Source organism: Oncorhynchus keta, unplaced genomic scaffold, assembly GCF_023373465.1.
Source record: "Oncorhynchus keta strain PuntledgeMale-10-30-2019 unplaced genomic scaffold, Oket_V2 Un_contig_4759_pilon_pilon, whole genome shotgun sequence".
NCBI lineage: Eukaryota > Metazoa > Chordata > Actinopteri > Salmoniformes > Salmonidae > Oncorhynchus > Oncorhynchus keta.
The window spans coordinates 281,365-298,566 of NW_026287945.1; the positions used below are offsets into that span (position 1 = coordinate 281,365).

At 42.6% G+C, this 17,202-nt stretch overlaps 1 protein-coding gene and 1 long non-coding RNA gene across 2 annotated transcripts; one reads left to right on the forward strand and one right to left on the reverse strand.

Moving 5' to 3' along the window:
* Positions 1 to 1,149: 1,149 nt before the first annotated feature.
* Positions 1,150 to 4,080, reverse strand: LOC127924940 (uncharacterized). Its single transcript, XR_008119393.1, has 3 exons — positions 2,811 to 4,080; positions 2,510 to 2,571; positions 1,150 to 2,044 (listed from the first exon to the last, which is right to left on the reverse strand). It is a non-coding gene; the product is annotated as an uncharacterized LOC127924940 (long non-coding RNA).
* A 6,557-nt stretch (positions 4,081 to 10,637) lies between these two features.
* LOC127924930 (glutaryl-CoA dehydrogenase, mitochondrial-like) lies at positions 10,638 to 16,976 on the forward strand. Its single transcript, XM_052509605.1, has 13 exons — positions 10,638 to 10,804; positions 11,288 to 11,406; positions 11,539 to 11,574; positions 11,792 to 11,905; positions 11,999 to 12,025; positions 12,900 to 12,962; positions 13,084 to 13,254; positions 13,859 to 13,988; positions 14,648 to 14,864; positions 15,093 to 15,196; positions 15,417 to 15,542; positions 15,747 to 15,907; positions 16,388 to 16,976. Exons 2-13 carry the CDS (start codon positions 11,298 to 11,300, stop codon positions 16,459 to 16,461), a joined length of 1,332 nt encoding a protein of 443 aa, XP_052365565.1. The 5' UTR covers positions 10,638 to 10,804; positions 11,288 to 11,297; the 3' UTR covers positions 16,462 to 16,976.
* Positions 16,977 to 17,202: the final 226 nt, after the last annotated feature.

Consider the following 17,202-nt stretch of genomic DNA (forward strand, 5'->3'; position numbering starts at 1 on the left):
CTGTTGTGGTCTAGTGATCTAATGGTTTAGTGTCTGCTGGTCTGTTGTGTCTGCTGGTCTGTCTGTTGTGGTCTAGTGATCTAATGGAGTGTCTGCTGGTCTAATGGTTTAGTGTCTGCTGGTCTGTTGTGGTCTAGTGATCTAATGGTTTAGTGTCTGCTGGTCTGTTGTGGTCTAGTGATCTAATGGTTTAGTGTCTGCTGGTCTGTTGTGGTCTAGTGATCTAATGGTTTAGTGTCTGCTGGTCTGTTGTGGTCTAGTGATCTAATGGTTTAGTGTCTGCTGGTCTGTTGTGGTCTAGTGATCTAATGGTTTAGTGTCTGCTGGTCTGTTGTGGTCTAGTGATCTAATGGGAGTGTCTGCTGGTCTGTTGTGGTCTAGTGATCATCTGTTGTGGTTTTCTGTTGTGGTCTAGATCTAATGGTTTAGTGTCTGCTGGTCTGTTGTGGTCTAGTGATCTAATGGTTTAGTGTCTGCCATGGCTGGATGGCCAACATAACAGTAGCAGCAGATAGGTGGTCTGGTGGAGAAAGAAGCCTCTAGTGTCAGCAGATGTGGTTCCAATGTTACTCAAAAACATGGCATTTGAGTGTCGATATGAATCTTGTATATTGATGAGTTATTACTAATTCCATGTGTCTGTACAGGAATAGTTTGGAAGGACTTCGCTAATAACACAGGTTACTATAGTGGTTAAATTGTTGGGTCAGTATGAAAAGGTCACTGGTTCTAATACCTGAGCAGACAAGATGAAAAATATGTTGATGTGCCCTTGAGCAATGCACTGACACCTAACTTGCTCCAGGGTGCTGTACTACTATGGCTGACCCTGTAAAACAACCCATTTCATTGCACCTATCTGGTGTAGGTGGCAATTCAACAACAGTACATCATATTGATGTGTATATGGAATAGGTCATGGTGTAGTTTATACTGCACAACTCAACTGCTTCCAGAGTAAACTCTTCTTTGGCAGTAGCCTGAGAGAAGCCGTCAGATATTCCTGAGACTGAAGGGGGGCGTGTTCAATTCCCTTTTCTGAAGTGTCTATACTTGCCGCTGGTTGCCAAATAAATCCATCCCAAATCCTGCCTGCCGCTCCCTCTCATTCCCTACATGGCTCACTACGATCACACTAAGCAACTCTGTCTAACAGTTTTGCTGTGACCTGACAGCCAGAGACAGCATGACAAAGGATCATTGTGAAACAACACACTCATTCATATGCTGTGTGTGTGTGTGCCACTTGAGTTCATGAGTTGACTCAGTGCCCCTAGACTCAGTGTGATGAGTGGGTACATCAGACACTCAGCAACAGGCCTGTGCATGCTGCTACCGGCGGGTGCTTTAGACTAGACAAGACATCCAGCCGGCACACTGGCCCACTAATACACAGTCAGAGGATATTCATATAGACAGACAACATGGCAGGAAACTAGCCTGGTCCGTGGGCTGTTTGGTCTGTTTTGCTGTCTCCAGGTTGTTGGCAAAACAGCACAATGAGACATGATACCAGGGCCTGTATGTGTCTCAGAGTAGTGCTGATCTAGGATCAGTTTCAATACTCCTACTCCAAGATAAACACTCCTACCTCCGAGATCACCACTCCTCCTCCGAGATCAGCACTCCTACCTCATAGATCAGCACTCCTACCTCAGATAAGCACTCCTATCTCCTAGATCAGCACTCCTACCTCCTAGATCAGCACTCCTACCTCCTAGAGCAGCACTCCTACCTCCTAGAACAGCACTCTACCTCCTAGATCAGCACTCCTACCTCCTAGATCAGCACTCCTCCTCTTATATCAGCACTCCTCCACCTAGATCAGCACTCCTCCTCCTAGATCAGCACTCCTACCTCCTAGATCAGCACTCCTCCTCCTAGATCAGCACTCCTACCTCCTAGATCAGCACTCCTACCTCCTAGATCAGCACTCCTCCTCCTAGATCAGCACTCCTACCTTCTAGATCAGCACTCCTACCTCCTAGATCAGCACTCCTACCTTCTAGATCAGCACTCCTACCTCCTAGATCAGCACTCCTACCTCCTAGATCAGCACTCTACCTCCTAGATCAGCACTCCTACCTCCTAGATCAGCACTCCTACCTCTAGATCAGCACTCCTCCTCCTAGATCAGCACTCCTCCTCCTAGATCAGCACTCCTACCTCCTAGATCAGCACTCCTCCTCCTAGATCAGCACTCCTCCTCCTAGATCAGCACTCCTCCTCCTAGATCAGCTAGACAGCCTACCTCTAGATCAGCACTCCTACCTCCTAGATCAGCACTCCTCCTCATCCTCAGCACTCCTACCTCCTAGATCAGCTCCTCCTAGATCAGCCTCTACCTCCTAGATCAGCACTCCTAGATCAGCACTCCTACCTCCTAGATCAGCACTCCTCCTCCTAGATCAGCACTCCTACCTCCTAGATCAGCACTCCTACCTCCATAGATCAGCACTCAGCACTCCTACCTCCTAGATCAGCACTCCTACCTCCTCAGCACTCCTACCTCCTAGATCAGCACTCTTTCTCCTAGATCAGCACTCCTACCTCCTAGATCAGCACTGCTACCTCCTAGATCAGATCCTCCAGATCACTCCACCTAGATCAGCACTCCTACCTCCTAGATCAGCCCTCCTCCTCCTACCTCATAGATCAGCACTCCTCCTCCTAGATCAGCACTCCTACCTCATAGATCAGCACTCCTCCTCCTAGATCAGCACTCCTCATCCTAGATCAGCACTCCTACCTCATAGATCAGCACTCATCCTCCTAGATCAGCACTCATCCTCCTAGATCAGCACTCCTACCTCCTAGATCAGCACTCCTCCTCCTAGATCAGCACTCCTCCTCCTAGATCAGCACTCCTCCTCCTAGATCAACACTCCTACCTCCTAGATCAGCCCTCCTCCTCCTAGATCAGCACTCCTCCTCATAGATCAGCACTCCTACCTCATAGATCAGCACTCCTCCTCCTAGATCAGCACTCCTCTACTCTGAGACACTTTATGGATACAGGCCCTGGCTAGCAGAAAACTGGGATCCAGGCTTTGACTCTCTATAGGTACCTGAAACATTGGTTTAAAGGCCTTCCGTTCAGTTTATGATCTTTCTGGCTGATGTGTGATGTGTGGGTAGGGAGCTGACTGAGGACAAGGCCTGTTTACATGGCAACAGGAAAGTCACAAGGATACTGTACTGACATCAGTGGCTCCTTAGATAAACCATAGAGCAGGGATCATCAACTAGATTCAGGACTATTTTTTCTTGAGCGGATGGTCGGTGGGCCGGAACATAGTTACAAATCATTTGTAGACTGCAAATTGACTGCAAGAAGCCCAAACAGATAATAACATAATAATTTCAAACCTTGCTTACATTTGTATACAATCATGTCTCTCTATTATGCGTGGGAATACTTTGTAACAGATTTCCAAAGTTAAAATCACTTGGAGCTGATTTTCTGGTGTTTTTACAGTCTTATGTCCACCAATGAAAATTCCAACCAAAAATGATGATTATTCAAATACATTTTTGTTTGGCTCAGATAACTTGGGTGGCCAAATAAAATCACCTGCCAGTTGGGGAACCCTGCCATAGAGAATGTGCCTATAAGTCAACTATTGTCCGTCTCTCACTCCCTTTCTTACAAACCAGTCATACTGAATGGATATCAGTGAATCCAATTTAACATGACTTAGATTACTTTGGAATTAATGACTGTAAGTCGCTTTGGATAAAAGTGTCTGTGAAATGGCATATATATATTATATATATTATTACAAACCTAGGCCTCTATCTTCATCATAATATGACTAGGGTGGGGCCTAAATGCTGAATTACCGACAACGTATTGTAAGCCTGCTATGTTGGTAATCAGTTGAGGTTTGAAGTGCAGGTCTATTCCAACATGTGATGACATTGACTGGAGGGATTAAGGCTAAACAGGATGGAGGACCTCGATGACTCAACAGATCTTCTGAACAACAACTCAACCCAAAGTCCAACCACCATTTGGAAGTGCAACTGCAGCGAAGGACAGGCTGACTATCTGTCTACCTCTTGAGAGACATGTGACATGCCACGCAATGAGTGACATTTTTTTAGCAAAACTTAAATAAATCAGTGTTAATGATGTACTATAGCTGAGGGCCAATTGTTTCCGCAGCGGTGGTGTGTGTGTGTGTGTGTGTGTGTGTGTGTGTGTGTGTGTGTGTGTGTGTGTGTGTGTGTGTGTGTGTGTGTGTGTGTGTGTGTGTGTGTGTGTGTGTGTGTGTGTGAGTAATAACCATATGGCATTCTAGATATCACCACATGGGTGTTGTCACACAAACAACTTCTGCTCCTGTGAGAGAGCAAACCTCACCGTTATAAACTGTCAGTACACATTCACTCTATTGATTATTCTGATTATTCTGTTATAGAAATGAATTGGCAATGAATTAATCATTGCCCGCAAAGCATCATTTGACTAATAGCATTGTCCTATATACTGGTTAAAGTCAAATGGACAAAGGCTGTAGAATAGACTATCCGACTTTGCTTTCTGATTCTTCTGATTCCATTTAGTGGGAACAATGGACCATGTGGGAGACATATTGGCCGAGGCCATATGGGGTTATTCATTTCCATATGATCAGTGTACATAATAGGGCAACAATGAATATCACTTAGTCCTTAAATTGAACATAAACAAACCGTTCAAACCCTCGAGCGCTGACAAGGTACAAATCTGTCGTTCTGCCCCTGAACAGGCAGTTAACCCACTGTTCCTAGGCCGTAATTGAAAATAAGAATTTGTTCTTAACTGACTTGCCTAGTTAAATAAAGGTCAAATAAAAAAAAAAAATCTCTCGATAGATGTAGGCTGAAACAGCACAGCTGCAAGCCTTTGATAAATGCAGGATTGATTATTTGTAAAGGGTATTTTTAATGGGAAACGTAAACTATTATTCTGCACGCTGATTATGATGATGTTGCGATGTAAATCTGTATGGGAGTGGGACACACGCGGCCGGTCCCCACCCATCATTCACGAGTCATTGTTTCCATTTTTTTCCACCCACACCCATTTTTTCTAAAATAACAGTGCGAAGAGAATGCGAAGAAAGGGAACATTTCTTACCATATTTCGAGTCCGGAGTCGGGTTCTTCTCGTTTAGCTCCATGGTTGAATACTTGGGTGTTCTCGCTGCTGCCTGCTGATCAAATTTTGGACAGTTACCATGGAAATGTCGAAGAAAAAAACATCAATAACACAGTGAGCGATTCCCTGATTCGCTGTCAAAACCAAACGTACTGTGTGTGGCAAGACCCCATCCCAAATCATGATACATTCCATACCACGAGAGAGAGAGACAGTGGCCAATCAGCTATAAAAAACTAACAACTGACAGCTTGCTCGGCCAATTAAGTAACCCTGAAGGCCGGACCAAAACTATTTATTTCTTGCTGCCACTTCAAAGGAATGTGAAGAAGGGTTGTGCGGTCAGACACTGTGAATAGCCTATTTTAATGTCAAAATCATTAGGCAAAATTATTCTTTACAACATGCAAATAAAATATAGAGACTGTAAGTTGTTAAAACTTAAAGGAAATCTCTCACAGCTTTGAGTGGAAAAATTCACTTGATAGCAAACAAAATCGAAAAGAATGCAAACAGTAAAAAGGTGCATGCAGTGAAGAGAGGAAGAAAGAGAGCACTTGTGTTAAAATCACACAGAGAGAGAGAGAGAGAGAGAGAGAGAGAGAGAGAGAGAGAGAGAGAGAAGGGGTTCTGAGGCTTTTCACCTAAAGAGCAGAAACCCAGACTTCACCAAGGAAATCAGGCATATAGACATTGTCATCCTGCCAGAAACATGGTATAAAGGAGATGGACCGACTGGTTGCCCTCTAGGTGTTACACAGGGAAGAGACTCAGGGGGTATGCTAATTCCCACATTTCTGGGGGTCTTGCCTGTTTTGCATGTAATTTTGTCATTAATGTGTGTCACATATCAGTTTGCAAACAATGTAAATAAAATATATATATAATGGACTTAATAGAGCCACATACAAACATGGTCTATTTTTGTTTTCTTGAGTAAGGCAGGTCCATAATGACAGTGTTTCAGCCTAGCTAAGTGCTTTCTGTGGTGGTGGATCAAGCCAACAGGACATACAGAACTTTACGGCGCGATTGGCTCAGTGTTCTGTCACTCATGGGGACACTACTTCACCTCCAAGTCTAAGGGTAGACCTCGAAAATTCTAGCACTTTGGATGCTGCCATAGAGTTAAATTAGAAGTTCCCATCCAAGAAGGCTCAAGGTCATTGGCCACAGATAAAATGGCATCAAATCATGTTATATCTACAGTAGCATTGATCGGACTGATCATGTCAACTTCATACTTTCAAAATCTTAGCTAGCAGTCATCATCATGAATGAAGTCGACAATCTACTAGCAAATCCTTTTTAGTCCTTTTCATACAAAGATATATAATGAAGAAAAAGTATAGATAAAACGTATCGGTGCTCATCGGCCATTGGACATAAACATTACACAACAAGTTGGAAATCGTAAATTCAACAATGTGTGGTTTGGAAGGAAACAGTGACAGTGGCTGTGGGGTCCCAGATCTGGGATTTTCCAAATTTAAAATGATAAACGTTCAACATGGTCAATGCTGTCAATGAAGTGTGATTTGTGCCGTGCTCAAAACAACTGTTAACCCGTAACTGCGAAAACTTGACTTCAGTGAGTTCAAGACAACTGGGAAGTCGGGAATAAGCAAGCTCCGACTGGGAAAATAAGTTTTGAATGGTCATCCAACTCAGAATTGTAAATCTGGCCTCTTTCTAGAGCTACGACCTGAAGATCTATGACATCATCATATTTCAACTGTGTTTCCAGATGTTTTGAAATCACCGTAAATCCAGAGAATTCCAAATTTTGACAGCAAAATTTGCCCACGAAGGACCGTCACACCACCTTCCTGTTCAAGTGAGCACAGCACAACAAGGTGAGTCCAAAAATGTATTGTATGCTGCTGTTAGTGGCCCATGTGCCTCACCCTAATAATTTGGTCTATTTACCCATCTTAATTTCGCCTACTGTTCTGACTTGGTGGTGCACATGTAGCCTATAGCCTGTTTTAGAGAAAGATTTGAGAGAATATTGTAAGAGCTTTCATTGTGTGTTTATATGCCCCTTTATTTATTCTATGGTTCTGACTTGGTGTACAGGAGAACACTGTAAGAACGGCCCATGTTCTGAATTCTGTCGCTGTACATTTCAAAAGTGCTTTAAAAAATGGTTATATTGACTACGTCCGTCCTAACTCGCTCATTAATGTCTTAATCTAAATCACGGATTGCCTTTTATCCACTTGTCGTCCCCTTATACCACAGTTTGTACATCTCAATTGTCATTAGAAACCATATTTGTTTAATAGCAGCTATGTTTTTTTAAAGTCAGTAAATGAAGCTGTTTCGCTGCCAGACAAGGCTCTGCCAGACCAGTAGCTGCTGATAGCCAGGTGTAGCAGTGGTAAGGTGTTGGGACTGCTGTTGGGACAGCTTCATGTAGGCCCTAACAGTTTGTGGGAACCGTTTGTCACCGTTATAGTACAGTTCATGTATTGTTTAGTGTTGTATTGTGGCTTTTTAAATCCCACTTGATTTATTTTTGCCCCACCAAGATTTACATGCTAAAATCGCCACTGCAAAGAACTATACCTACCTCGGCCTAAACATCCACACCACAGGTAACTTCAACCAGGCTGTGAACAATCTAAAAGACAAGGCAAGGGCCTTCTACGCCATCAAAAGAAACATAAAACTCGACATCACAATCAGGATCTGGCTAAAAATATTTCAATCAGTTATAGAACCCATTGCCCTCTGTGGTTGTGCGGTCTGGGGTCCACCCAGCAACCAATAATTCACAAAATGGAACAAACACCCCAAAATATACTTTGTGTACAACGCAAAACCCCAAACAATGCAGTCAGAGTATTAGGACTAGACCCACCAGAAAAGAGCTGTTCAATTATACGACCACCTAAAAGGAAACAATGTCGACACGTTCCACCACAAAGCTCTCACCTGCAGAGAGTCTCCTCAGTCAGCTGGCTCTGTTCACAAACATAAAACGACCCAACAGAGCTTCAGGACAGCAACACAATTACTTGACACACTGGAAAGAATCAACCAAGAAACAGAGAAAATTGGAACGCTATCTGTCCCTAAACATAGAGTAAACAGTGGCAGAATACAGGACCACTGTGACTGACCCAAAATTAAGAAAATCCTTGACTATGTACAGACAGTGAGCATAGCCTTGCTATTGATAGAGGTCGCCGTAGGCATTCCTGGCAAAATGAGGTGGAAACTAAGCTGCACTTGCTAACCTTCCAAATGAATGACCACATTAGAGATACATATTTCCCACAGACCCACAAAGAATTTGAAAACAATCAAATATTGATAAACTCCCATATTTGGTAGGTGAAATACTGCAGTGTGCATTCATAGCAACACGATTTGTGGTCCATTGTCTTGAGAAAAGGGCAACCAGTGGAGCACAAACATCATTGTAAATACCACCAATTTCATATTTATCTTCCCCTACTATTCGTACAGCAATTATTTTGCACATTGCTAAAACACTGTACATAGCTGATAATATAACACTTGAAATGTCTTTATCTTTTTTTAAACCTTTTTCAGTGCAATATTTACTGTTAAATTCAAATCGTTTTTTGTTGATGTTGTTTTGTATCTTCTCACTTTTGTTTATTGTTTATTTCACTTGTTTTGGCAATGTAAACACATGTTTCCAATGCCAATAAAGCCCCTTTCAATTGATTTAAGACAGAGAGAGATCCTACCTCGGCAACCGTGTAGGCCGGGTGACATGGCAAATAGAGGCTATTGTGGTCAGCCCTGACAACCCTATCCTTGCTTTCAGGGGTGTCATGTGGATGAACTATGCCAAGATTCGTCTAACATAACATACCATGAATAATGAAGGAGGTTACACATATATTTAGTTTCCTGGCCTTTGAATGCTTGGAAGTAATCATGTTTGCCTAATTAATCATTTCTGCATAATGCATTTTATGTTGTTGTTCATTTGCATTGACAACTGTAGTCATTATACACACATTTCATTCAGCAAACCGATCTATTCAAAGTATCCTGTTGAGCTATTTACTTTTTCTATATGAAAATATCCCAACCACACATGTTGTTCACCAAACAAACACATTTAGGCTTATGTCATTCAATTCTGATTAATGCCACATAGCCTAATATCAGTGGCGTAAAGTACTTATTAAGTAACAATACTTTAAAGTACTACTTAAGTAGTTTTTGTGGGTATCTGTACTTTACTGTTTATATTTTGGACAAATTTTACTTTTACTTCACTTACATTCCTAAAGAAAAGTACATCATTTTTACTCCATACATTTTCCCGGACACCCAAAAGTACTCATTACATTAGCAGGACAGGAAAATTGTTAAATTCACACACTTATCAAGAGAACATCCCAGGTCATCCCTACTGCCTCTTATCTGGAGGACTCCTTAACACAAATGCTTTGTTTGTAAACTATTGCCTAAGTGTTCGAGTGTTCCCCTGGCTATCCATAAATTTTAAAAAACAAGAACATCGTGCTGTCTGGTTTGCTCGTAGGGAATTTGAAACGATTTATACTTTTACTTTTATTTTTTATATGTATATTTTTGCAATTACATGTACTTCTGATACTTAAGTATATTTATAACCAAATACTTTTAGACTTTACTCAAGTAGTATTTTACTGGGTGACTTTCACTTTTACTTGAATAATTTTCTATTAAAGATATCATTACTTTTACTCAAGTATGACAATTGTGTACTTTTTCCACCACTGCCTAATATAAAGCTTACATTTCACTTCTCAATGTGTTTAATTGAAAACGTTCAACAAATATGTTTTTTGTTTTGTTTTTTTAACAAATATGTGTATGGTTATGGTAAATAAACCCTATAATTGCATAATACTTTCCATTTGGCCATTTGTCAGCTGTACCTATTTTTTTACAATCAAGTGGTGCATTCAAGACAACTGGGAACACTGAAATATACGAGGTCAAATAATGACGTCAGTGATCTTCAAGTCGGCCCTCTAGGCCGATTTGGAATTCCGAGTTGGATGACCGTTCAAAATAATATTTCCCAGTCGGAGCTCGTTTTTTCCGAGTTTCCAGTTTTCTTGACCCCACTGAAGTCGGATATTTACGAATTCCCAGTTGCCAGTTGTTTTGAAGGCTGCATATGACGAATTGGCAAATCAAAAAAATCCGAGAAGCATTTGAACGCGGCATTTATATACTCACAGCCAATGAGATGGGAAGGAAGTGTGCCAACGCCCTCGGTCAGATGGCTATACATTAGCGCCATTTTGAGTGTGGCATTCTTCACTTTTGGAAAATGATCCAAAAAGAAAAATCAATGACAAAAAGTATTTAACCCACACATAACTTTATGAATCATTACATTCTAAATAATTGTATAATGCAAATATATATGCTTTTGTTTTTATGCTTTAATTCAAGGTTAACAAAATCAAAGTTTCATAACGCACTCTGTTGCATAATCTTCAACATCACAGGTTTCGTGTCTATTGGCTTGACTCGTTTATGATGAAAAGCTGTCCCCACGCAGCCATTTGACGTCACATTGCAGCGATTACAAAACAACCAGCATTGCACGAGATAAGGCCATCACCATTCGACGTTATCAGATCATCGGAAATAATTATCAGACAAGAACAGGTACAGTAATGATACTATGTTGTGCATGAAGTTGCTCACTGCAATGTTACATTGTTGCGGAGGAAGACCTGTTTTTACTGCTACTGTTCAGAACGGTTTTTTAAAACCTGCTGTTCAACATGTGTTATACAATGTTTTGTAACAGGCTTGTGTAATGAAGGACAGCTACCATAAAACATGACATTTCTTATCTTATTCGTTCAAATAGAGCTATGGAGGAACACCAGGAAAATGATATTAAAACAAGAATCTGTACCATAGGATTTTTTTCCTTTTGATTATAACTGCCATTATTGGTACAATATCTTACAGTATTGTCACTGAAATGCTTCAAATGTGATTTTTGACCATCACATTGTTTTAAATGTCATACATTTTTCTCAAAATAAATTGATAATATGATAATATCATGTTTTGTAAATGTATAACCTTTACTCTCCTTAGTGTACCATTAAATGTGTCCTGTGTTGTGATTTCTTTCAGACTGTGTACCATGGCTCTCAGAGGTGCTGTGACTCGTTTGCTCTCCAACGCTGGGAAACGTGCTGCAGTCTCAGCCTCCCGGGCACAGGGCACAGCAGCAGCGTCACCAGCCCAAAACGGTGAGTTTACATGTGAGCAACAAATAACATAGAATGGGATTGTATTAAAGTGACATTTTTAAGTGTCTAGACTGTATTGCTGCTTTTGTGTTGGTCTCGGTTGATGACTTATTGCGCCGTTGACTCTTTCAGAAGCCGAAGTGACCACCAAGAAGCCAGTAAAAGCACGTAAGTCATTTATACAAGTTAAACTCGTAAAGCTACAGTATTGGACAAACCACATCTTGTGTACATTACCAATGTATTACATATGTAAACTTAACCGCTAGATGCCACTGGCTACACATGCAGACATGGTGTATTATATTATGAAACGTGGTGGTGGACAGTATGACATCACCATGTTTGTGTCACCTCATGTTCTAATTCCCATGGCCCTCTACAGCCAAGGTGCAGTTTAACTGGCGTGACGCCCTGGAGCTGGACGGCCTGCTGACAGAGGAGGAGGTGATGATCAGAGACTCTTTCAGGACCTACTGCCAGGAGAAACTAATGCCACGCATCATCATGGCCACGTAAGCACAGACAGGCAGGCATCATCATGGCCAAACGTAAGCACTGGCACAGTGTGTAAGCACAGACATAGGCTGAGGCATCATCATGGCCAACAGACACGAACGTAAGCACTGGCACTGGCACAGTGTGTCATCATCAGCACAGACATGTTAGGCATAGGCTGGGGCATCATCATGGCCAACAGACACGAACGTAAGCACTGGCACAGTGTGTAAGCACAGACATAGGCTGGGGCATCATCATGGCCAACAGACACGAACGTAAGCACTGGCACAGTGTGTAAGCACAGAGGCTGAGGCATAGGCTGCACTGGCATGGTCATGGCCAACAGACACGAACGTAAGCACTGGCACAGTGTGTAAGCACAGACATAGGCTGGGGCATCATCATGGCCAACAGACACGAACGTAAGCACTGGCACAGTGTGTAAGCACAGACATAGGCTGAGGCATGGTCATGGCCAACAGACACGAACGTAAGCACTGGCACAGTGTGTGAGGCAAGCACAGACATAGGCTGTGTAAGGACATCATGGTCATGGCCAACAGACACGAACGTAAGCACTGGCACAGTGTGTAAGCACAGACATAGGCTGGGGCATCATCATGGACAACAGACACGAATGTAAGCACTGGCACAGTGTGTAAGCACAGACACAGGCTGAGGCATGGTCATGGCCAACAGACACGAACGTAAGCACTGGCACAGTGTGTAAGCACAGACATAGGCTGAGGCATGGTCATGGCCAACAGCGACAAGCTGAGGCACTGACAAATGGCCAGCGGACACGAACGTCAGCACTGACACAAGGCCAACGGAGATAAATGTCAACACTGACACATGGCCAACAGACACAAATGTAAACACAGGCTGAGGTGCTATGCCTGGAGAGAAGACTTCTCATGTCATACAAGGAACTTCTCTATAAACTATTTATTCATGCTCACTTTCTGTTTGTTTGTTCACCCCCCCCACAGATTTCCACCGTGAGATTGTCTCAGAGATGGGAGAGCTGGGTGTCTTGGGGCCAACCATCCAAGGTAAATAACATATGAAACATGCATCATCCTGTTATTGATGTGTTCATACTCAATCTTCATCCTCAACTCGATTAGTCCACTAACTGTCCATCTTCCTCAACTTAGTCTCTTCTTCACCCAGGTTATGGTTGTGCTGGAACCAGCTACGTGGCCTACGGGCTCATTGCCAGGGAGGTGGAGAGGGTGGACAGTGGCTACCGCTCAGTCATGAGTGTCCAGTCCTCACTGGTCATGCACCCCATCAACGCCTACGGCACAGAGGAACAGAAGGAGAAGTGGCTACCCAGGCTAGGTAAGCAATAACTACTATATGTTCCATAGTAAAATGACACATAGTATAGAAACTAGAGCTGGGCGATATGGAAAAAAAATCCATATCCTGATAAATTGACTGAAGCATCACAATAACAATAAATTCATAACATTAATGTGCGCCAGTTACTTTTTTACATTACCCTTAAAACTACTACTACTTTAGATGTTGTAGCTATCGATTGAAGAAAGGAAAAACCTGCACTCACTCAGCTATCAATTGTCCCATTAGCAATAGCCCATATTAGCAGACTTACTTCATTTCAAACTTCACATTCCTCTAGTAAAGGATTCTTATCGTTATTATCGATATCAATGTCCTCAATATCAATGTCCTCAATAAATGGTTGGTTCGGTCAGTATCAATCATTTTCGGTAAATAAGTATATAGAAAAATAACGTAGATGAACAAACAACAAGTGTTTATAGATAGTTAATATTGGCACATAGACAAAAGTCTAAGTTGTTGTACAAAGTAAATGTGGTGCGAAAGTGAGAATGAAACTAATGCAGACTGAAGCAGAGCTCATATTCCAGTTAGATAAGGCCTCTTCATAATCCCATCTCTCTCTGTAATGCTGCAGCTCGTGGGGAGATCTTGGGCTGTTTCGGCCTGACTGAGCCCAACCACGGCAGTGACCCCGCGGGCATGGAGACCAAGGCCAAATACAACCCCTCCAGTAGCACCTTCACCATCAGCGGAGCCAAGACATGGTAAGGTTCTTCTAACCTGGGTACCAGTCTATCTATCTGACCAGTCGGCATGTATGTCTGACTGGGGAGGTTCTAGTCTGGGTTAACATACGTTTCTGCTTTAGTTCACTTCTTTGAAAGACCAGGCTAGGTAGGTAGAGTAGTTATGAGTCAACTATAAAATGTCCCAATGAGGAGACATATCCCTTCAGTTATATGGCTGCTGAAAAATGCAGGTGTAACAAACAGTACTTCCACAATGTTTGTTGTCTCCACTGTGGGAAACTTAGGTGGCATGACATGAAGGTTAGATGTACGTGTGACCGTCTCATTATGGAAAGAACGTTATGAGAGGGACCTCATGCACAGCTTCATGCATAGCCATCCATATATAGATGCAGTAACCTTACACCAGTTGTTGGCAAAGCCCACACCAGACTGTTGGCACTGTTACGTCTCTATATATGTTTCGTAATGCAAGCAGTAACCCCATTGCGCTTGTATTAAAACTCAGGGCCATAATTATGAGCTTATCTAGTTGGCCCTTTAGCTTTTCCCTGCTTGTCCCCCCCCCCAGCATATTATATACGCTTACCCTCATATATGATGTAGTTGAACCTATAATACCCTAACTCTCACTATGGGTAACTGATTTAGCGTATTCTCTCCCTATTCCCCAGGATCACCAACTCACCCGTGGCAGACATCGCGGTGGTCTGGGCCAAGTGTGAGGATGGCAGGATCAGAGGCTTCATCCTGGAGCGTGGCATGAAGGGCCTGGCAACGCCTAAGATCGAGGGCAAGTTCTCTCTGCGGGCGTCGGCCACGGGCATGATCCTGATGGACGAGGTGGAGGTGCCCCAAGAGAATATGTTGCCTAACGTCTCTGGACTGGCTGTGAGTATGCCTAACTGTTGGACTCAAACACATAATGATGTTTAGAAATACTTTAAATAAAATGATGTACTATAGGAACAATTCTGACTGAATCAAAGTTACTGGCCGAGATACTGTATGTTTAGAGAACTCTTGAGATGTGATCTAGAAAACAAAGTCAGTTCTCTAAAGATGAAGAAAAGGTGCTCTGTTAAAATATAATACTGTATATGTCTAATTTCTGGTCAGGGTCCCTTCGGCTGCCTGAATAACGCCCGCTACGGTATCGCCTGGGGAGCTCTAGGTGCTGCCGAGTTCTGCTTCCACGCTGCCCGCCAGTACACACTGGACAGGTAAACACCTCTCTCCCTACTCATTATGTCATCAACTCTATTCATTCAGAGCACTTTTTGGTATGAACGGATGAAGTAGCTTGTTCAGGAAGACGTTCGCTCAGTAGTAAAGAGTATTGAAGGGAGTCAAGCTGCCATCCTGCCTCTTCTTTCAGCATTTTAGGACCCTATTCTATGTTGCTGACATCTGATTCGTTCTCTTTTGTTTTGGTCCATTCAGGATCCAGTTTGGCGTGCCCCTGGCCAGGAATCAGCTGATGCAGAAGAAGATGGCTGACATGCTGACAGAGATCACCATCGGCCTGCAGTCCTGTCTGGCACTAGGAAGACTCATCGATGACAAGAAGTGAGTGTTGTCCCCACTGAGTGAGTGAAATGTTTGCTTTTGGATGTGAGGAGAGACTGCAATGTGTGTTTATGCATTCGTCTGTGTACTAGTTTCAGTTTTTATATGTGAAGAGAGACTATCTCTGTGTGTGTACTGTATGTGTCCATCTTTCTTCATTATATTAAACACTGATCTCTATCCTGTGTGTCTTCCCTCCCTCAGAGCGGCCCCTGAGATGATCTCCATGCTGAAGAGGAACAGCTGTGGGAAGTCCCTGGACATCGCCAGGCAGGCCCGAGACATGTTGGGAGGCAACGGCATCGCAGACGAGTACCACATTATCAGACACGTCATGAACCTGGAGGCCGTCAACACATACGAAGGTGAGGAGAAGATTGATTGAATATGGTATTTAAAGGATGGAAAGGTTGGATAGGAGAACAGGTGATTGGAACATGAGCAGAAAGTAGGCTGGATTGAGAGAGACAATGAGACTGGATGACCAACAGAGGTCAGTAGTGTACAAATGAAGTGTTACAGTTACTTGTTGGTTTTGTGGTATAATTCTCAGTCAGTGGAGGCTGCTGAGGGAAGGACGGGTCATAATAATGTCTGGAACGGAGTAAATGGAATGGCATCAAACCCATGTGTTTGATACCATTCCACTTATTCAGCTCCGGCCATTACCACGAGCCTGTCCTCCTCAATTAAGATGCCACCAACCTCCTGTGCTCTCAGTATGTATGTATTATATATCCCTACAATATCTAATGTAATTTAAATTAAAAAGTTTAGCCTCACTTGCACATTTCTCTTATTAAATAATCTACCCACAATGCGGTTGTGTTTGCTTGTTCTTCTAGGTACCCATGACATCCATGCCTTGATCCTGGGCCGAGCCATCACTGGACTGCAGTCATTCACTGTTGAGAAGTAAACTCTCCTCCTTGTCCTCCTATTACAACGGACTGAATAACGGACTTAAAGTAGACTGGGAAAGCCTTGAGCTGCCCATCTATCTGCCTTCTGAGAAGTAATCAGTGAGGGTGTGTGCCTGACTGCTGATGGACTTCCATCCCCAAGTGCCTTTGTTTGGTGAGAGAATATTAAAGTAAAAGTCAACCTGAAAGAAACACCGGGTCCAAATATGAGACGGTTTTTGTTTTGCTTATGTACCTGTACTCAATCAATCTACGATTGAAATACAATGTCAGCTTGAATGTTGATACAGTAGCTTCAGTCTCCTACTACGAAGGGATGTCACAATGGCATGTAGCATGTTGATAAGGGATCTGTATCGATTAGAAAGATATGTTATGGAATAAGTTCACTTAATGGGTGAGAGGTTGTACAGTATGTATGTGTATCTTTAGAGATTTGTTCACAACTGGTCTATTTGATTTATTTCTAGGTGAAAGAAATGAACTGTACATAAAGCATATTTTGAAATTATGAATTGTAGAATTTCGTAATTGTGATACCGACGGCTGACCTAAATCAGTGCCCAGTTTGAGGACAGAGAATATCCCAATTCAATGATCTGCCATATCGAAATAGTAATAGGATTAGGGAATCATTTGCAAATGATTTTCTTTCTCATTATTTCACATAATCTGGTCAAAAAAGCCATTGACACACAATCACACTAACTGAAATGACAAAGAAGCGAGCCTTGGCT

Excerpts from the sequence above, each read along its gene's own strand:
- LOC127924930 (XM_052509605.1), top strand. The coding sequence starts at position 11,298 with ATGGCTCTCAGAGGTGCTGTGACTCGTTTGCTCTCCAACGCTGGGAAA. Across the intron at positions 14,865-15,092 it reads CTAACGTCTCTGGACTGGCT|GGTCCCTTCGGCTGCCTGAA; the intron begins GTGAGTATGCCT and ends ATTTCTGGTCAG. Across the intron at positions 15,543-15,746 it reads AGACTCATCGATGACAAGAA|AGCGGCCCCTGAGATGATCT; the intron begins GTGAGTGTTGTC and ends TCCCTCCCTCAG.